The sequence below is a fragment of the Spodoptera frugiperda genome, chromosome 29 (genome assembly GCF_023101765.2).
Source record: "Spodoptera frugiperda isolate SF20-4 chromosome 29, AGI-APGP_CSIRO_Sfru_2.0, whole genome shotgun sequence".
Taxonomy (NCBI): Eukaryota; Metazoa; Arthropoda; class Insecta; order Lepidoptera; family Noctuidae; genus Spodoptera; species Spodoptera frugiperda.
Genome location: NC_064240.1, coordinates 4,075,452 through 4,097,594, shown reverse-complemented (window position 1 = coordinate 4,097,594; position 22,143 = coordinate 4,075,452). Strand labels below are relative to the sequence as shown.

Sequence of the window (22,143 nt, the reverse complement as noted above, 5' to 3'; positions counted from 1 at the left end):
TTTTTTGAATTACATTTAAATTTATGCAAGAGTTATATAAGATGTTTACATTGGTTGACTTTATTTGCAATCTGTTTGTTAGTATCAAAAAAATATTTAATACTAATCAAAAGGTTATTTATTGACATTATTAAATGCCTCTACTATGTATTTACTTATCGTGTTTTAAACTAACAGTTTTTATGATCCTAGGTGATAATGTGACTGGCAATAATAATAATAAATTAGGCTTCAGAAACGAGTTCTTAATGTAATTTTAATTTATTTAAAAACTTATTCACAGTAGACCTATTAATTTATAAATGCACTTTAAATTAGGAACGTGGATCGAAATTTAAATATCACCAAAAACATCATGTAAAATACCCAAGTCTCGCACCTCAGTTTTCTTACCGTAGAAAGATTTGAGATCCATGTAATAGCAAGTCGGTTATTTTATTTAGTCCCTATTTAAGGAATTTCTGTTTTAAGTTATTATGTAAAATGTTCTTATATCAGTATTACACTTATATTAGGTTTAAAATGAAATAGATCGACTTGGCCATCGCACGTAATCATGCAATAGAGTCTATTACGATGGTCTATTAAATAGACCATCGTAATTCTCATATTATATTGGTTAGTCTATTTCATGATTACGAATTACGATATAATACGAGAAATGTTAACAAAAGTAGGTTTGCTTGTGTTTTCATGCGATGGCCAAATCAATCTGCAATTTTGTTATAATCTGCAGTATTAAAAAAATCGAAACTTTGATAAGTTATTATTTTATATTATATACAATGTTTATACAATGCCTGCTTAGCATCTGAAATTCAGGCTTCTTGTTTTATTCACAACGAAGTTATAGGCGGTAGAAATTGACCTGAATGACTTCGAGAAAAGGATGGTACGGCTGTGCCGCTTCTTTTGTTCGACTTGGCGGGGGCACTACCGTGCCGCCACATACCTAAATAGGAAATGTTGTGTTACCACGGCGATGTAAACTTGACCATTTTGTAAATAATAAACCCCTTATCGAATAGGTTAATCAGTAAAACGTGTTAAAATGTCAACAGTTATGTAAAAACAAATAACAGGTGCGTTTAAGGATGTTAGATTTAATTCAGCAATAACTATTAAGTAGATATTTCGCAATGTTTACGGAATCGACAACGCGTAACATTTAACTAAAGAACTAAATTAACATTTAGGTAGGTATTTTCGGGATTTGGTCTATCCGTAACAAATGCAGGAGCGAAATCAAGCTCAGTGAACAGATTCCGATTATACGGATAAGTTCCTGTTTTGCGAAAGCCGGCTTGAATATTTGAAGCCGTAAGAGCAACTGGCATAGCAGACGCTACAATCCCTGGTATATCGTAAATGGACATTGTCCTTCCTGGATGGTTTCGCATCCATGCATCGCAGGCTAAATTGACAGCTTTCTTCAAAGGGCCATATGCCGATCGATCAAGTGGCTGGAGTCTGTGCGAGCAGTGGGGTGGGAAAGATAGTAAGATAATGCCATTGTTCTTGCAAAAGTCTAGTGCGTTAATGTGGACGTGTGAAGAGTGATTGTCGAGCAGAAGTAACACCTTATGAGACAGAGATACATTTGTATGTTTTTTAAAGTGTTCCAGAAAATGCATAAATGTTTCATCTTGCATCCAGCCGGAGGGGTTAGCAGCTCCAGCGCAGCCAGGGGGCCCATCTCTAATAAAATGTTCTTGATAACGCACTCTCGGGAAGACGAAGAATGGCGGAATAACATTTCCAATGGCATTCGCTGCAAAGGCGACTGTGACCAATGTACCCCTTTCCGCCGAAGTTACTGAACCTACTTGATGAGCACCACGCCTAGCCACTACTCTGTCGGGCTTTTGAACAGTGGTTATGCCTGTTTCATCAGCGTTATATATATCCTGAGGCTCAAATTTATGACGATCCATGACAGTGGCCAGATTGTCATAGAAAGAATCTACATTTGTTTTGTTAAAACTAGTCGCCCTGGAGAGGCTAGTAGCTTGTGCTGCGCGTAGAGACAGTTCGGGGTTTCTTCTCATAAACATCCGAAACCATTCCTCACCTGCCAGCTCGTTATCATCCCAAGTTTTAGGTCTTGATAAATTATATTTAACTACAAGTTCATACGCCAGTTTTCTTACCTCCTTCTTAGGTAGTCCAAAATATATATCAGCACATCGAATCAAGTACTTTGAAAGCTCTCGTTCTTGCACCTCATTAAAAACTCGGTTGTGTGCTTTATATCCCATGTCTGGATTTTCTTGCTCGCCAGAGACATCTCGCTTTCGAATATATCTTAGAAGCGAACAATGGTTTAATCCGTGCTTCTCTGCCGATTTTCGCAATGATCCTCCGGTTTTCACCTCCTCATATGCGTCTTTGTACTTCGACAAGTCTATTTGCCCTCTCGATGTCTTTCTTACGCGTACTCTAGGCATCTAAAAAAACAAGAAAAAAGTAATAAGTACACTGTTTCAACCGTACCCAAAAAAAATGTTTCAACCGTCCCCAACTCCTACTTTAGGTAAAATTCAGTTATTAGTCATTGTAACAATAATGATACACAAAAACTAGTCACAATGTCATATTCCGCGAGCTTCATTTCAAACAACAACGCACCCTCAATGCTGTCACTTGAATAAAAACGACAATAATTGGAAAAATCTCCAAGCAAAAATACTTACTTTTGGTTATCAAAACACAATAGGGTCCCCTAGAAACAGCCAAAGCGCGCGGAGAGTGACGCAACACTAAGATTCGTGTTTAGACCTGTCGTCCGCTTCGTTCTCCCCTTGGACCCCTAGCCGCCCCGCCAACGGTTTGCGAGATATTCGTTTTGTTTCAACCCTCCTTTGTTTCAACCGTACCCAGTCTACCCTATGCGAAACAATATTGTGAACTAGAATAGGTATTAACTCAAAAATAATGGATACTTACTTGATATTACCTACATTTAATGTAAACAGTAAATATGGACACTTAAAAGAAGTCCTATTTCGCTTGGCTGTCAATATGATTGCGATAAACTTAAAAACTACCGAATACCGAAACAAAATACTGAATTTTGTTTAGTTTTCAGCAACAGACAATGTAACAAATTATTTATACTTATCAGTAATTGTTTGAAGAGGTATAAGACCTACAATAGCAGTGTTTTTTTGAGGAAGAAGGTTTATACATCTTCGCTTCGCCGTTCTGGCAGAAAGCGGGTTCGTGGTCAAAAAAAAGGTTTTAGAAACCGCGGGTAGAAAGCTGAACTATAAAAACTGTATCAACTAAGATTTTATTGTAACTTTCGTGAGACATACTAAATTAATTATTATGTTATCGGCTTACGATTGTCGCACTGCTACCAGTAGCAGTGCGACAATCGCCGCGTCGTGTGTCGCGTAATGCTGCTCATGAATATGAGCCTCTAGCATGGCTTGAAACTAGTCGAGTTCCTCGTCAAAACATTACGTGTATCAACTAAACTAATAATTCACCTTTCCTTATTTCCAGTGGACCAGCTGATCCTAACATGCACAGACTACACGTTCCCCGCGGCGTCGGCTGTGCAGTTCGTGCTGGCGATCCTCGTGGAGCGTTTGTTGCTGCAGCCTGAGATCCAGGATAAGATCCATGAGGAAATAGACCGCGTCGTCGGCAGAGACCGTCTGCCGAACCTGGATGACAGGAGAAAGTACGTAACTTCTTACTTAACACGTTAAACGCCTCTCACTGAGGGAATCGGTGACCGGTATTTGTTTAAGCCCTTAACACGCTAAACACCACTCACTGGGGGTACCGGTGATCGGTATTGGGTTAAGTTTAGCATTGGTATTTTGATAGCCATCAGAGACAATTTTATTGTGTCGTGGTGCCCGGAGGTTTAAGATACTTGCTTCTCATGCATGAAGGGGCGGGTTTTGAAACGTACCGATGTAACTATTTCTGAGTTATACGTATTTTCTAAGATTATTTAGACACTGGCAAACAGTGAAGGAAAAAACATCGTGAGAAAATTTTTATTCGGAAATCGTTACCTATTGTTAAATAAAAGAGACAGGATTTTATAAGTATAGCTAAGTCTGATCCTGGGTTTTGTGCTAGAAATAACAGTCGTTAGATATATTTGGAAAATATATAATAATATCTAGTTTTGTTTCATGTTAACTTCACAAACTTATTTAAAATTAAGTAACAATTAAAATAATAAAACTTAGAAACAAGAATTTATATTATTCTTAATGTATTTAGATATATGCATTTTATATTAAGTATAAATATATTTAATACAGCAAAAAACGCACAAAAAATATCATTAAAAAAGGTATAAATTTTATTAATCTTAAATAATATTTAATTATGTATATTCATAATTATTATGAGAATAGTTATTACCTACTGACAATTAATTTTTTCAGAGGTATAGTTTTTGGTGACTTTAAATCAAATTAGAAGTCGTGGCTAAAAATATTTTCCTTCCAGAAAAATAAAATGAAGATTATAACTAGTTACATTAAGGTCAAATTCAAAGCATTTATTTCAAAATTAATCCTTAATTAGGCATTTTTGAAACGTCAAAGTCCCTAAATACCTGTAGGTACCTATGTATATTTTCGTGTCAGCAATAATGTAATATAAAAAATATTGCTCGTTGATAAATAAATGGCGCTGCATAAGTTAGGTACATGGCACCGTGTGCAAGAAAATTATCTATTATCATTTGATATATTCCGATTACGCATGTAGTCACCCGAAGAGGAAACTCAGCCAACATTTGGTTCACGTCGGTTTTCTGTGAAGCTGTCGTATCACTCTGGTCTAGCAGCCCATTCATGCCTAAACATGGCTGTTCTATTCTCCCAAACGTACATAAGTATTAAGTAGGTTTTATCATAACTTTCGTGAAACATACTAAATTAATTATTATGTTATTGGGTTTCCCACGTAACTGTTTGACGAGGAACTCGACTAGTTTCAAGCCATGCTAGAGGCTCATATTCATGAGCATCATTCCGCGACACACGGAGCGACTGTTGCGCTACAGTAGCACCCGATAACATAATAATTATTAGGTAGGTTATATTTAAAAAATCTATATTTTTTCTCAACAGACAAACAAACAGACAGATTAAAGTTTTAATAGGTATCGATGTGAAAATGAAAGGCGTGCTTGTTTCCTATTAGGTCATTGAGAGGTCAATGCACTCAGGTACCTATTAAAACATTTTATCACGATGGTGTGAAAAGCAATATTCCGTTTCGGGACAAGTATTTTTAGCATAGCATTATTGGTATAGGTAGAACCGTTCCACATAAAGTTACCTAATTACCTACTTCATATTTATATGTATAGATTTAGAAAGTATTCAGTTAATTTTTGCCAAAATAAACCTAAGATTTTAAATAGGTAGATAGGTACATACATCATGAAAACTAAGTATGTAAGTATGGTACCTACTTACATAATTATGTTCATTACATTCTATTTGAGGTTATAAAATAATTATTACGGGGACAAATACATAGTTATAAATAAATATTTTATGCTTAGCTGTTATCCTTCGTGCCTTCCTGTTGTTTTGGTTCCAATATTTGAAATGTAGGTAGAGAATGGTCTCTCAGCAAGGTTGTTGATTTGTCGTAAAATTGCACATAAAACTCCTTTTAAAGTGTTATATACAGCGTTTAACAAAATACCCATATACATCAAGAAGCACTGAAGAATACAGGTTGAATAGAACCTCTACACAAAGTATCAGCTCAAAATACGTTTAAAAAAAATGATACCAAATACTTGGTGTCGCATGGTTCTTGATTTTAAATCATAGAAACGTTTCACAACACTACAGGGGTCACTCGCTAATATTACGAAACATTTCTTCTGTAAATCTGATCGCCTAGTACCAGTATCTACCTAATTTTGATGTTCGGTTTCTGGAATTTTATGTATTGGAAAAATTCATAACTTCGTTCCATGAAAACATGAGTTTAAAAAACCCTTCCCGTATCGTTTGTTATGTTATCTAAAAACCGTGCACTTGATATGTATACCCCCTTTTTGTTACACCGTGTATAATAAGGTTATAAACACGTAACACTCACAAAACCTCCAAACGGTTTTAAAAGTAGGTGAGGTAGTAACTTGTCACTAAATAAAGTACTGTTTCCTATTTTTTGTTTTAAAGTCTGGTTGATTAATTTAAAACACTATAGGTACACGTTGGTACCTACACGGCTTCGTTGGCAGAGTGGTTGCAAGTGGGACTGCCAGGCAAGGGGACTCGGGTTCGATTCCCGGGTCGGGCGAAAGCTTTTTTCGGGTTTTCGAAATTGAAATGTGGGTGTACATTGGCATTATGTGCCATAATGTGCACTTCTGCATATCCCATCGGGGATTAAGGGCGTGGCGTTATAAAAAAAAATATAAGTAGGTACACGTGTTTTTTTCTTTTCTTACAGATTTATCGATCGGATATTTTCAAATCAATATTTGAAATATCGTGTGACGTCACGATTTACTTACTACATTTTATAGGATAGATAATATCGTGACGTAGCTTACTACAATATATAGGGTACCGTGACGTAACTAGCTCCGTCTCCTAAACTTAGATTCGTTTTATCTAAGTATTTATTAACTTCTCTGATAAAATTCAAAAAATACGTGTCTATATTTTTTTTAATTATCTAACTGACGGACAAAATAGATTTTGAATTTTCATACCCTATCAAATACCCTATTAATTATGCTTGTAGCTTGTCTTCCGCGAATATCTAGCATGACATCAGAGTTGTTCAGTCTATTTTATGTGTAGGTATTACTGTCAAATTTTGAAAAACCAACACGAGGACACATACCTAACATCCACCAATTGAATGAAAAATGCAACACAAAAGATTAAATAAAAATATAAAAGATCTATCAGTCAAAATTAGGTATTTATTTCAAATACACCAGGAAGGCATTTTTGAACGTCAAAGCAAATATAATACATAACATGTATTAATAAAGTCTGTCTGTCGGTTCACATCTGACATCATTCGTCTACCTATAGATGAATACTTTTATTTAATGAGCAGTTGCAAAAAACAATAATGATTTAGGTATACTAACTTTCTATCCGCTACGTCTCGATAATACTAATAAATTAATCAACATTCTGATAGCTCATCTATCATATCCCCTTAGTACGAATTTACTTTACATTTATTAAAATACTAGCTTCCGCCTGCGACTCCGTCCGCGCGGATGTCGGTCTTCGCGTGGATGTTTTATTTCTCCATTTTTAGTAATTCTGACAATGACATCTTATAAATATCTATTGGAGCCAAATATGGCGAGGCCCATAATAATTAAGGAGATCCCTCTTTTGAGCTACTGCTGTTGAGCTCGCGTTCTGTAGAATAAAACTGAAAAATAAAGATTTTTTTCTTCGTATTTTTCCAGGATAAAAAGTATCCTATTTTATGCCCAGGATAATAAGGTATAATTATACCAAGTTTCATCGATATCGAACCGTTAGTTTTCACGTGATGCCTGAACATACAGACAGACAGATAGACAAAAACATTTTTAATCACATATTTGGGTTTGGTATCGATCCAGTAACACCACCTGCTATTTATTATTTCAATATTTTCAATGTACAGAATTGACCCTTCTACAGATTTATTATAATATGAATGAATGAATGAATGAATGAATGAATGAATGAATGAGAGTGTTATAAACGTAAGAGAAGACAAATATAATCAGAAAGCTCCGAACTGCTAAGCTATCGGGAGTTATACGTGTTATTGTGAGTCAACCATAAGAAATAGACATTTGCTGTCGTGGAATATTTTTTTAACAATTTTAAGGAGAACATTTTCGTCATACATTATTTCTGTGTAGCTTTAACCATTAAGGCTGCACACGCGACCGAAGTTGAAGAAATGTACTAAGTTCTCCTGTTTTCCCAACATTTCCCTTCACTGCTCTGCTCCTATTGATCGTAGCGTGATGAAAAGTATACTATAACCTGCCCAGGAGTATGAAGAACAATTGTACCAAGTTTCGTTGAAATCTGTCAAGTGGTTTTTATTTCTATAAAGAACATACAGACAGACAGACAGACAGACAGACAGACAAAAAAAAATCTGATTGCATTTTTGGCGTCAGTATCGATCACTAATCACCCACTGATATTTATTTTGGAAATATTATTCACTAGCTTTTGCCCGCGACTTCGTTCGCGTGGAATAGTGACTTCCGGCAAATTTTTGGTTTTAACCACATAGTTCCCATAGCTATAGGCTGATGATGATTATGATGATGATGAGTTCCCGATCTCGCGGGATCTTTTCAAAAATGAGATGTGGAAGATATTCCAGGGAACTCTTCAAAAATCAACATAATGAGCTCTGCGTTTGATTTTAATAGATGTATACTCACTTAGGGCATTGAAAAAATAGTTTAAAAACGGACTTTAACTAAAGAAATATTATAATCTTTCCGAACTTAAGATGAAAACTAACTTAAAACTAAAGAAAGCTACGAATTACGAATTTATAACAATTAAAAAAGAAATTATATTAGAACCTATCCTTTATGCTATAATAACCAAGCTTAAACTAAATAATTTAAAAGAAACGACTTAAATCTAATCTAATTAATTTATAAATTAGACTTACAATTTTATTAAAAAAAACTAACTACAGTAACTACTAATAATCGATATCAAACTAAACCTACGTTAAAAAGTTTAACCAGAAAACCAGGAAAACCCAACAAATAAACTTATTAATTGACAAATACAACGAAACCAATTTAGAATATACGAAACAGCAGGACCACTACAGACAAATACTATACACATTTTCTACAATAGTACCGAAGCGCTCGGCCGATACCCAACCAAATAATTGTAACAAAACCATAGCGCAATCTATTTCGATCCCAACGCCATCTATCGAGGATAAAGACAACTTGGATTATTTATTTATACTCCGTTCGGGCATTTTCTTTGTACTAAAAGTTTAATTATATTGATATTATTTTTTTCATACCTTTTTACTATTTGTTAACTTTTTTTCGATGAATTAAAACAATAACATGAACCGAAGTCGTGTAACGATCGACATAGAATTATCTATACTCCGTTAGAGCGTTTTCTTTGTACTAAAAGTTGTATTATGTTATATTTTTCATTGCTTTTTACTATTTTGTAAAAACAAATTTCCAATGAATTAAAACAATAACATGAACTGAACAATTGTAATTACACCATTGCGCGATCAACGCCATCTATCTACGGAGTATAGGAACAGCCCGACATTGTTCAATTCCGTACTATAAGTACGAAATTGAACAATAGATGGCGCTGTATGTCCGGAATAAATTTATTTTTTATTTTATTTTTATTTTTATTTTATTTTTATTTTATTTTTATTTTATTTTTATTTTTATTTTTATTTTATTTTATTTTTTTTTTATTTTATTTTTGTTTTATTTTTGTTTTATTTTTATTTTATTTTTATTTTATTTTCATTTATTTTTATTTTATTTTATTTTTATTTTTATTTTTTTTTTATTTTATTTTTATTTTTATTTTTATTTTTATTTTTATTTTATTTTTATTTTTATTTTTATTTTTATTTTTATTTTTATTTTTATTTTTATTTTTATTTTTATTTTTATTTTTATTTTTATTTTTATTTTTATTTTTATTTTATTTTATTTTTATTTTATTTTTATTTTATTTTTATTTTATTTTTTGATTTTTGAAATAAAAATATATCTATGTCCTTTCTAAGGTTCTAAACTATATCTGTACCAAATTTCAACCAAATCCGTCAAATAGTTGCGGAGATTAATGGTATAAGCATAGAATGTTCGACGTGATTCTTTAATTTGACATAACTTTTTTATTTATGAACCGATTGACATGAAACAAACACTAAATGTAAATTTAAGCATCCCACAATATATTCGTGAAAACCGCATCCAATTCGGATCAGCCGTTTCTGAGATTAGCGCGCACAGACGAACAGACAAACAGACAAACAGACAAACAGACAAACAGACAAACAGACAAAAAAAAAGTTAATTACATTTTTGGGTTCGACATCGACATAACAATAACCCCTGCTATTTTTTTTATTTTTATTTTCAATGTACAGACAGCACTTTTCTACGATTTTATTATATGTATAGATATAGATGTACAGAATTGACCTCTCTACAGATTTATTATAAGTATAGATAGATATAGATAGATAGATAACCGAAACGAGAGCGTGTTCGAGGCCCTGATTGGCCGGTTCGAATACACCAACCAATCAAAGCGCCGAAACGAAAACGAAACGAGAGCAAACTTGTACTAAGGGTACTGATTGCTCACACATAAGTACATAGGTACTTACTAAAGTAATCAGGCACATGGACTAGTTTTGTTTTACTATCAATGACATGCCGTTGCGATTTGCGATTATCTTCAAATGAGGACAGGGTGTGTTTGAGCTGCTATTAATGTTCAGTTTCAGTAGGTAGGTTAATGCATTTTTTGTTGCGATAGGTCCGGTTTGACCCATTTTTCTTTTAATCAATCATTAAACTGAAAGATAATGACGTTTTGTTAAAACATTCTACAAAGATTAAGATAACGACCGTTTTTTTAGCTTCCAAAAATTGAGCAATTTTGACGCCATTTGTCAAATTTTCCATAATTTTCTATTCACGTCTCTTTTGCGTGTAACTTGGAAAAAATAATTACAGTGACTTTACGAGAAGGTAATAAAGGCCTTAAATCGTAGCAATAAAGCTTCTTTTCAAATGTTAATCTGTCGTGCTGCGTACTTACCTATTTACTTTTTACTGGATAAAGTGCGATGACCGCTGCTACGCCAAGATTTAGGAGTATGTACCTACCGTCTGTCATCCGTATCTGTTAGCTTTGCATGCCTATCTCCTACTGTTAGATACCAGAGGGCCTATTGCGAGTTAGCTTAACGTTAACGCGACTATGACGTTCGGCACTCTAATTGGTCGGTTGCAATTAACCAACCAATCAGAGGGCTAAACATGGCAACGTTTTGACGTAAAAAAGACTCGCACTAGGTCACCAGAGGGCTTAGCACGAGTTCAAATAGATCGAAACTATAATGCGTTCGGCGCTCTTATTGGTTGATTCATTCGCGCTGACCAATCAGAGCGACTCGATTGGTTTTCGTTCAACATAAACCAAACTCATACTAAGACTCCAGATCATTACAACATGTACTCGTTACCTCTATTACCGTTAGCTTGCTTGCTTTTTGTCCATTTTAGAGGTTTAATCACGATAGCACAGATAAACCGTTTGTTTTGTTCTGTAAATGTTTGATGTTGAGCTGGTCGCCCATTGGATTAACATGCCAATCAAGATAAACCGTTCTTCACCAAAAACTTTAACAACCGTGAAGTGAATCGGATTTTGTACTTGGGATGGGAGAGGTTTTAATTAGTGTAGTTTCCTTGTATTGTAAGAATATTCCTATTTTATGGATAAAACAAAGATTTGCTTCATGGTATAAGCCGGTAAACGTGTAGACTGGTCACTTGATGGTAACGAAACACCATAGGCGTTACAAGTGCGTTGCCGGCCTTAGGAATTTAAGGGTTGTTGGAGTATCGGGGATTGGGAAGGGGGGTAATGGGGCCTCCGGTAACCTCACTCATACAACAAAACACCACGTAACCGTTGTGTCCCCACCTGTAGAGCTGACCTATTCGTGCCGAAGCATGGCTCTCCCACATTTAAATATACTTAATAATTTCCCTACACATATTAAAACAAAGAGCCTACCTAGATACGTGAAGCTGAGGTAGAAAAAAAAACAAATATGTACTTATAATAATAGGAATAATTAGGTTATCATTTAATCCAATAGTAAACAAACTACTGGTCTTTATCCTAATCTCAATCAAGGTTCACTAAGTACTAACCTATCATAACATATTACTAATTATTAGTATCTTAGAACTTGATAAGTGATTAGATAGTTGGCTTTGTCCTACATTTTATTTACTCGTGCTAAAACAATCCAAATACGAGCCATTTCTACATTTGTACCTACCATCTAACCTATACAAGACAGACATATCAATCCATCATTAGATTTTTACTACTCAATAAAAATGTGGTACTACCTAACTACCTGATGTCAATCGCACAACAGGTTTATGCCCGAATACTCAAACGCTACTCAATTTTAAGACGCTCTCAAATGTAGTTCTGTCACTATCAATTCTTTATAAAATGACAGAGATAGCACGATATTTAAGTACAACTTAAAATTGAGTAGCGTTTGAGTATTCGGGCGTTAGACTTGCAAATTCTCCGTAATAAGTATCTATGTAACTACAACAGCTCTAGTAGTCTGAAATAGAGTACTAATTACCTAGTAATTTGATTTTGACAATGTAGTTCAACAGCACGAGATATGTCGTGCGTTCGACACTGCGATTAGCATTTAGTTAGGTAAGTACATAATGTGTTTAATTTCTAGTACCTATTGAATTTTAGCCAATATCCCAGACGTGCAATTTTGAACCAAAGTTTACCTGTTGTACTTGACCGTGTCTGACTTCTTGCTGCTTACTGGCATCTTAAATGCATAAGCACGTACGTTAGTTAGTACCTAAGTACTTGGTTTTACAAAACGTAGGCAAGTAGCTAGAGCTAGATAAATATCCTACAATAATACAGGTATCTACTTAGGTAATAGTTTTCGACTTCCATAGAATTAGATGTATATATTTCTGTGGACACATCTAAACATTTCTTCAGGATTGTATATTAATCTGTGTTTGAAATTGAAATATTTGATGTAGTGGATTCCTTTGGAACTACCAAAGGAATCGTATGATATGTCATTAGTATATAAATCCTAATATTGTGTCAATTAGTACAAGTGTCGAGTTCTTATTCGGTTAGAAGAGAAAGTTATAGTTAATTTTAATTACAAGTGTAATCTACGATTTAATCGACAAATATTAACGGTATGCCTCATTTACCATCAGCTACTTGCCTACTTACCTACGCACTGCACGTTATCATTAAGCAACTGTTGCTCAGCACACCACAAGTACCGTTTTGGTCATCCATCAAAACAATTGCATAGAAAACGGACTAATGACTTCGTTGCCCACAGCTGTATATTACCTAAGTCGGCACCGTCTACAATCTACATGGTATATTATATTATGTACCCATATATTAAGTACTAGCTACTTCCGCGCGGTTTCACCCGCTCTGCTTGGCTCCTATTGGTCATAGCGTGATGTTTTATAGCCTATAGCCTTCCTCGATAAATGCACTATTCAACCCAAAAAGAATTATTTAAATCGGACCAGTAGTTCTGGAGATTAGCGCGTTCAAACAAACAAACAAACAAACTCTTCAGCTTTATAATATTAGTATAGATGTACATAAAGCTATACAGAACCAGTATAAACTGACCGTTGAATGACAGAAAAGATTATAATAGCGAGAGTATGATAAACTGGTTTGTGTAGGTCGATGTGCAGTCGTAATGTGTACTCGCTACTTGTCTTAATTGTCCATAGATAACAGTAATGATAAAATCAAGTTATTAAGACCAGATGTTATTTATTAAGGAATGACTCAATGAAGTCCTATTATAGGAATGTTTGTGTAGACTCATATTCTATGTTGCCTACTTATCTATTTACTAACTTTTGCTCGCGACTATGTCCGCGTGACATAGTCTTTCGGTAGAATTTAGGATTTTTGAACAATAAAGATTCACAGCTCATCCCTTATTGGTGATATCATGATAAATGTAGCCTATAATAATTATTTTGACCCGACTTTCATCTCGTACTTACTTTTTCAGTTTTCGCCGGACATACCTACATATAGATACAAACATTTTAAAACTATATTTTTTACTTTGAAATCGACTGTAGATTACGCCTCAAGTATTCTAAGTATACTTTAAAAATACATGTACTACATGAAGTAAGTTTCTGTAGAAATGTTCTGAGGTAAAAACAGTGGCCTGATATACATTTACGAGTAATTCACTCATATCTTGTATGAAGAATATAATTACACGGCACGTGAACACCAGAACTCATTTAACAGAATATCTTGCAGCATTGTATGGTACACCCGTAATAATATTTATGAAGAAGCATTACAATTAATTAAACGAATTGTAACTATAGTGTATCTCAACAGTAATGGACGTAAGAGTATTAAAATTATCATAAAGCCAATTACCTACGTTTGTTTTTATAATTAATTCCACACATGAAGACCATGGCTAATCGTCACATACATATGTACTTGTTAAAACTTGATTAACATCAGGCGAAAACATGGAAATAAAATTTTAGCTGCTATTAATTGCTCTTCCACCGGACATGTGCTATGCTACATTGCATAATACATATCATATTCATTGGTACACATAGCTTAGTACTGTTGGAAACGCACTTAGCTAAGTTTATGTTTTTTATATGGAAAGATGCGTACTATGGATGGCTTCCCTACTATTGATACATCGCATACTGGAGCTGCGCATTTTCCTCGCACAGCTACATAGCTTAGTATTAATGGAAACGGCCACATAGTTTCACAGCTTAGCTATTACGTCTTCGTAGCATAGCTAAGGGAAAAACACCTTTACTTTACTTTACAGCTCTTTTTAGCTATGCCTAGTTCATAGAATACAACGATATTGTATTCTAATTTAAGATGGTGTTATAAATATTCATACTTATATTTATTTTTTTCACAGTATGCCATATCTGGAGGCTTGCATCCGAGAGACTATGCGGTACGACACCACGGTACCTCTGTCAGTGCCTCATCGAGCAATGAAGGATACCACCATAGCAGGATACGATGTGCCAGAGGTGAGAAAAAAGAAAAACTAATAATCACATTAAATATACAATGTGATAGGGTTGGGACTTCTAACCCGTTAAGGCTGAGTACTACATCTAATTTTATCGACAAAAAAAATATGGGGTTGAACCCCTAATTGAAAATATTGAAAAATAGTGATTATTTCGGTAAAAATAATTCACAAATGATTTTTTTTCTCACCAAAACATTATCAAACATATGAAAAAAGTAATAAATTAGTTAGCCAAGGTTATTAGCTACCGTTTGTCGTTTTTTTTTTGTTTCTACGACGCATACAACCTTTGATATCAAAAAAAGTAAAAAAAATATAAAAATAGCCATAATTTTTAGGGGGAGGGGATTCGACCCCTTCGACCCCCGACTTTTGTCCATAAAATTAGATGTAGAACTCAGCCTTAACGGGTTAGAAGTCTCAGCCCTATCACATTGTATAAAGTTTATTCAGCATCATAAAGGCTTTAGTTAAATGGGTGAGAATTTCGTTGCGGGATCCAAGACAGTCATTCATGTCCCTGGGACGCGCCGGACTTCAATGTTCCGGTGTTTCCATGGTTGTATCTACTGTAGATCCTGGCTTACAGGAGTTGCAGCAGTGTAGGAGGTTGTGGCGGGCTTGTCCCTTTAAAAGAAAAATGGGGAGTCCAGATCTGACAAATGCGCCGTTTGCTAGCAACTCTCTCTTGAATCGAATTAAGTAAATGTTGGGGTGTGTCCAACTTGAAAATCATAGGTTTCTATTGAGCAAATTATGACTATAACAGGTTTGTGTTAACTCATGATAATATTAAATTATTAACATTTTCAATTTCAAGTTTTATCATCTTATGCGCTAATAAAATTATTACCTACCACAACTTACATAGTATTAGATGAATAGCTAGATATTGTCAAGTCGTAAAATTTGTAAATTAATGTTATAATCCATATTAATTTTTGTATTATACTAGTTTAAATTTATGATAAGTAGGTACCTAATATTAATATTGCAAATACTATTTAATAAATAATAATTTAATATAATAATTTTCGGTGACTCCTTTACCAACCGAATTCTTAGTATAAACACATTTTTGAAATTCGAAATGTAAAAAAGACTGTCTCTTTGATTCTGATGTCGTTATTCCAATTCTTCTTTTCAATCGTACACTCTTGGCAGAGTGGTCGTGGTTGCTTCGATGATACTAAGAGGTTAGATGATACGTCGTCGGTCTTCTCAGCATCAATAGCTTTATTCAAATATTTTATTGAATTCAGGGCACGATGGTGAGCGCCAACCTGACCATGTTACACATGAACAAGGAACTTTGGGGTGACCCCGAAAACTTCCGACCAGAAAGATTCCTCAAGGACGGAGAGCTTGACCTCGCCAGCGACAAGTCATTGCCCTTTGGAGCAGGTAAGAACCTTTGATCCAATGTTTACCTGAAGGCCTAAAATCCACAAAGAAAGAAAAGTTCATTGATCTGAAAGGGAAGGTATCGGTTACTTAAGTACTTATAAAAATTGATGGCCTTTATTATAACACTTTGTATTTTTTCAAAGCTGCAATGATGTCATCAAGTTTTTTTTTTCTAATTTTACTTTATGCATTTAAACATATGTATATGTTATACACTTACACATGTAGATAAATGTACCTACACCAAAAAGTAGAAATAACGATTAGTCGTATGTAGCGAGTAGGTGTAGCTTAATAGTTTATAGTCAGCTGGACTATTAAAATAGGTATGCAGTCGTATTACGCACACAGTCCGTATTTGGTTTTAGGATAAAACATCAGGACACAAAGCGTCTTATCAATAAACCATATTTTATTTGCGTCAAACTAATCATTGATGAGAGCATTAACATAAATGATATATGTAGGTACCTATGTAATCGTAAACCTAGACACACAAACAGGTTACCAAAATAAAATCTATACTAAGTAGGTGGTAGGAATCTAATTAACATAATCCTACCTGCTGCGTAACACTATAGTATGCAAATGATGTTTAGGTGTTTTGTTTACCAAAACAAAACTATAAATAAATAAACAAAAATAAATTGTGGGACGAAAAATTTATCTGCAGATATAATGATACCTTCTTTTTAATTTGATAGGTATATGCAATAACTTTTTTTTATTACTTCATGACTTTAATCCCCAAAGGGGTAGGCAGAGGTGCACATTATGGCACATAATTCCAATGTACACCCACATTTCACAATTTATGTTGTTAGTCCCATGTAATAGGTGGTGAGCCTATTGCCATATACCGGGCACATTACCAGACTCCGTGCTAGCTATCACTGAGAAGTTTTCGAAAAAACGAAAAAAGCCCAGTAAAACTTCGCCCGACCCGGGAATCGAACCCGAGACCCCTTGCCCGGCAGTCGCATTTGCAACCATTTGGCCATACTTACTTTTAATTTGATAGGTACTTGCAATAGTCCTCACATTTATTCAGTAGTTTTCTACCGCATAGTTAGACAAGTCGTACCCATTACGTCTGCATTCGAAGCATAATACATAAGTAATACAGTTTCCACTTATGTACTAACTGACCTATTCTAGCTTTATAAACCTGTCACAGTTCTGTTTTGTAACAAGTTTTTACGCTTCGCTGCGAAACTGCAGAAAATTGCTATAATTATCTAGGCTTTGGAAATATCTATAAATTTTATGTTGGCATACCTAAATGACAAGGGGCAATGTACTCTAAATAGCCTGACACATATAAGATGACAAAATTAACGGTAAAAAAAATCTTAAATTCTTTAAAATTAATCGCAGATTATTGATGGAAATCGGGACTTTTTAGGTGCTTAAACACATACCTATCGTAACCCATTAGACGTTTTATCATGAATTAGTAGGAAAAAATACCTACAATGATATAAAAGTGCCTACGTGACCATTTCGGATTAGGCGATTTACTTCAGCTAGGTACGAGATACCTATTAGATTAGGTTTTGCGTTATAGGTACATGTTCTTAACTGACATCCATTTACATAATTGTACCTGATCGAAATATTCATAATTCAATACCAACCTGAAAGATAATTATGGGAATTAGATATGCCTTTAACTATGGCTTCCACCTAGGAGTGTCTACAGAAGAGATTCAAGGAAGATTTTGCATTGAATTACCTATTCTTTTTTTGATACACAGGCAGAAGATTATGCGCTGGTGAGACCTACGCTAGACAGTCCATGTTCCAAGTATTTGCTGGTTTCATGCAGACCTTCCATGTATCCACCGCTGACGGCAAGCCCCTGCTGAAGCCTGCTAAAAGGATCCAAGGCATCATCACCACCATTCCTGAGTTCTGGGTTAAAGTTACTGTCCGAAAATGAAAAACAGCAAGCAGGAATTTTGTCTCAAAATTCGAAAAATAAGTGTCTATGATCTCTCCTGTTTGTCGCCAAAAAATGGAATCAAATTGTTTACTTTCTAGTTTCTTAATGAGCTAATTGAAAATATATTTATGTTTCCGTCATATATATTTAAAAAAAAAATGTATCCGTGATAACATTTTTGTGTTGCTGTACTTTCTATTTCTATTTTTAATGATCTACTTTACAGAACTACTTATATCTATTTCTCTCAAGTTGAATTACCATCTAATAAAAAATAATAATGATAACCGAATACCGAAGTGAATGAAACTACGTACAGTAGACACATAATCAAATTACCAAGATTAATTTATGCGTAACGTAAAATAAGTTTTGACAGGTCACAACGACATTGACATAGTTGAAGAGCCAGCCTTGACAGAGGCGACCCATTCAAGATATTTAATTTCAACCTGTTCTTGTTTAAATACTTATACTGTTAGGCATTACATAGAAACAAACATAGGTAACTTAATATGATAGACTAAGTTACGATGTCTCACTCATTATAAGCATATCTCATTAGCATTTTTACGCATTCACTTTTTAAATAATAAATTATACCAATGCCTTCCGACCAAAAGCGACATATTTTTGCGATATTGAATAATACACATCTTGCGATGGAGAAAAAATTGTTGATTCCATATATGTCTAAAACTCAAAATTGCACAAAAATGTCACTTATCCTGCTTTGGCCGGTAAGGCTGCGTGACGTTCCCGCTTCTGCGCACACAATTTATGATGAAGAGTCCCTCTGTTACTCGAAACTAGTAGAGCTTTACTCCCTTTACAATACGAATGTAAACCGTGATTTTTAGTTAATTTAGTATGTCTCACGATAGTAAATTATTATAAAAATTAACTGCTACTATTGACAGATACGACATTATATGACCGCAGTGTTATGAATAATGCATGCATGGCAATGATAATAATAATATTTACTACCTATGTCATAATCAAATCGGTACATTCATATTTCGGTAGGTCCTGTATCTGATAATGTGTAGATAACTTCGTATAATAAAAGGGTAATCTCCACGTAACATACCTTTTATTTTAAATTTAATCTTGGTAATTGTTTCGTTATAATATCTGAACATTTTAATTATATATGACATTGTTACTTAACATTAATCTTTAAGGATCTTTGACTTTTTGTATTGCAACTATCAAAGAATTAACTTTACGTACATAGCTCTAATTTTAGTCATGTAATTAAATTAAAACTAATGTAACACAAATAAATAATAAAATCCTTGTATTAAATAAATTGTATGTTTTAATTAATTACACAACCACTTATATAAGTTTACATTACTTTTATTAAAAACTATAGGTACAGGTTTTTTTAATGATGAGTAATTAATGAGTTTGTTGCTCTAGACACTTCCGGAGAAGGAGAGTTTTGGTAAACAAAAATAAAAGATTTAAAAAGAATTATTGCTGCTCTTTAGTCTCGCTAGAATTCAAAAACGGCTGGACAGATTCGGCTAATTATGGTCTTGAATTATTTGTGAAAGTCCAGGGAAAATTTAAAAGTTATTATTATAACTTGAGACGGGATATTTACCATGTTTATTTATTTCGATGAGTTTCCGATATTTCGGCACCGTTGCAAGCGCCAGTTCATCCGTGATCATGGCGCTTGCCACAGAATCTGGAATTGTGTCTGGATCTGTTGCATTGAGGAAACCTGGATCTGTGGTTAAAAAAAATTTGTACCTACCTTTTTTTGAGGGGGAAAATTATCCAATGGCTTCTCCCGCCTTGGGCGAGAGGGAGCGTCAGACTCTTACTGACTAAAAACCACCCCGTTCCTACTCCTGCTTTTTGAGCCGGAGCCGCTAGGCAGTCCGCTGCTCCGGGTCGAATCTTTTATGCAACTAGTGCATAAATATGAAATATCCCATATATTATGTAGTTTCAAAATTGCATATTGCGTTTTGTAATGTGATGTGCAATTTTGTTATTTATCGATTCAGATTCAAATTAATGTTTTATCGTTCATGTTCAACGAATTCACGCTTAGGTTCACTCATTTATAAAACTGTGGCATGCGCATAAGCAGACATTAATTTTTTTTTTAATGTTTAATCTATGAAAACGCGAACTGTGGAAATGTGAGGTATTCTTTGATATTTTACGAAGTAGTATGAAGAGACGTGATGCCTTATTAAAGCACTAGCTACTCCTGCACGGTTTCACCAGCTCTGCTCGGTTCCTATTGATCGCAGCGTGATGCTATATAGCCGATAACCTTCCTTAAGTCCATTAAGGACTATCCAACACAAAAATGGTTATTCAAATCGGTCCAGCAGTTCTGGAGACTACAGCGTTCATACAAACTTCCTCTATAAATGGACCATTCAGCACAAAAAGAATTATTCAAATCGGACCAGCAGTTCTGCAGGTTAGCGCGTTAAAACAAACAAATAAATTCTTCAGCTTTATAATTACGTATTAATATAGCTAATGAGTAGATTACCTCTCCGAGCTCTATTAATATCACTTCATTGGTTATGTAGTCACAAGGCTCATATTGGCCAATACCTACCCGAAACCTTCTTTAGTGTTTCACCTTGTTTTTTTTTTATTTAGTACATATTAAGGTACTTCATACATTGGTAGGTACTTCTGTTCCTAATCTATGCGATACTATCATTTACATAATGATGCATTATGGATTGCACTTGCAACAATGTCAAAGATTAACATGTAAGTACTAGGATAAACTATTTACATTGTATATTAGTGGTGCAAATACTAAATGAGTTTGTTATTTATGTACAAAGCCATAAGGCTCATATTTACTCACAGGTTATTAAAAATAACATCTTGCGCACAACATCTTGTTAGTAAAACAAAGACTAATTTATTGTCGATTTACTTATCTTATTGTAGATAATGAAATGATTAATTAGGTACTTGTTTCATACATTACTTGTTACTAATCCTGTACCAATTTTTTTTAGCGTTGATACTTCTGCGTTTGGCCACCAACCCGCTTACTGCCAGTACGGCGAAGCGATGATGTGGCCGAAGATGGAGCACACAGACTTAGAAAGTACCTACTCACTCTGACTTTAAAAAGGCCTGAGTTTTATTTCTCATGAATAATATTTTTTGCATCTTTTATGCCTTGTTCACACTATGCTAGCATTTTAGTCACATAGCAAGTATTTAGTAGTTCTCTCTCGCTTCAATTTTAGGACAGAAGCGAGAGAGAGCTATTATGTACTGGCTACTGGACTAGAATACTAGCGTAGTGCGAATAATTCGGTATATCAATTAACACGAAATAGATAATTAAGAAAGTAGGAAAGTAGAAGCGGCGTTGAAATTGCACTGGCTGGCCGCTGGACCAAAGAGTTTCAACGCATTCTGTGGATTCTTTCTCTTTTTAAAATAGCCGCTCAAAGCTAATCTGATTTACTATATTATTATACGCGATCCCGACCCAGCTTCGCATGGGTGCAATGGTGATATATTATGCATGTATTATACATATCGACGGTTAAAAGGAAATAAGCGACAAAAAATGAAATGTTCAGGAGAGCCGTTTAAACTCGTCGGTCGTCGAAAGTTTTTTTTGCTAGGGTATAAACGCCAAAAATGTCATCGTAGAGCCATGAGAGTAAGCGCATTCGAAAGAGCGGAAAATTTTACATAGGATAGCATAATAAACAAATTTTTGACCAAAATGTCGCTTATACCCTATTTCCTTTAACATATTAAACTAGCAAACCCGGCGAACTCCGTTTCGCCATCAATGATTTTCCCTGATTCCCTTTTTTTTCTTGAATTTTCTTTGCTATAAACCTCACGGAGCCCGAGACCTT

At 34.5% G+C, this 22,143-nt stretch overlaps 2 protein-coding genes across 2 annotated transcripts in view; one reads left to right on the top strand and one right to left on the bottom strand.

Moving 5' to 3' along the window:
• Positions 1-19,574, top strand: part of LOC118268370 (probable cytochrome P450 304a1) — a 32,136-nt gene extending 12,562 nt beyond the window's left edge. The window contains exons 6-9 of the mRNA XM_050706272.1: positions 3,511-3,691; positions 14,785-14,902; positions 16,170-16,311; positions 18,072-19,574. Of these exons, the coding sequence (XP_050562229.1) occupies positions 3,511-3,691; positions 14,785-14,902; positions 16,170-16,311; positions 18,072-18,256 (626 nt within the window). The 3' untranslated portion in view covers positions 18,257-19,574. The remainder of the gene's footprint in view (positions 1-3,510; positions 3,692-14,784; positions 14,903-16,169; positions 16,312-18,071) is intronic.
• On the bottom strand, positions 119-3,504 carry LOC126912721 (jerky protein homolog-like). The gene is made up of 2 exons (XM_050706275.1): positions 2,694-3,504; positions 119-2,447 (listed from the first exon to the last, which is right to left on the bottom strand). The coding sequence occupies exon 2, from the start codon at positions 2,445-2,447 to the stop codon at positions 1,173-1,175; it is 1,275 nt and encodes a 424-aa protein (XP_050562232.1). The 5' UTR covers positions 2,694-3,504; the 3' UTR covers positions 119-1,172.
• Positions 19,575-22,143: the final 2,569 nt, after the last annotated feature.

What these genes read in the sequence shown, in the direction of transcription:
- LOC126912721 (XM_050706275.1), bottom strand. Translation starts at nt 2,447, where the DNA reads ATGCCTAGAGTACGCGTAAGAAAGACATCGAGAGGGCAAATAGACTTG.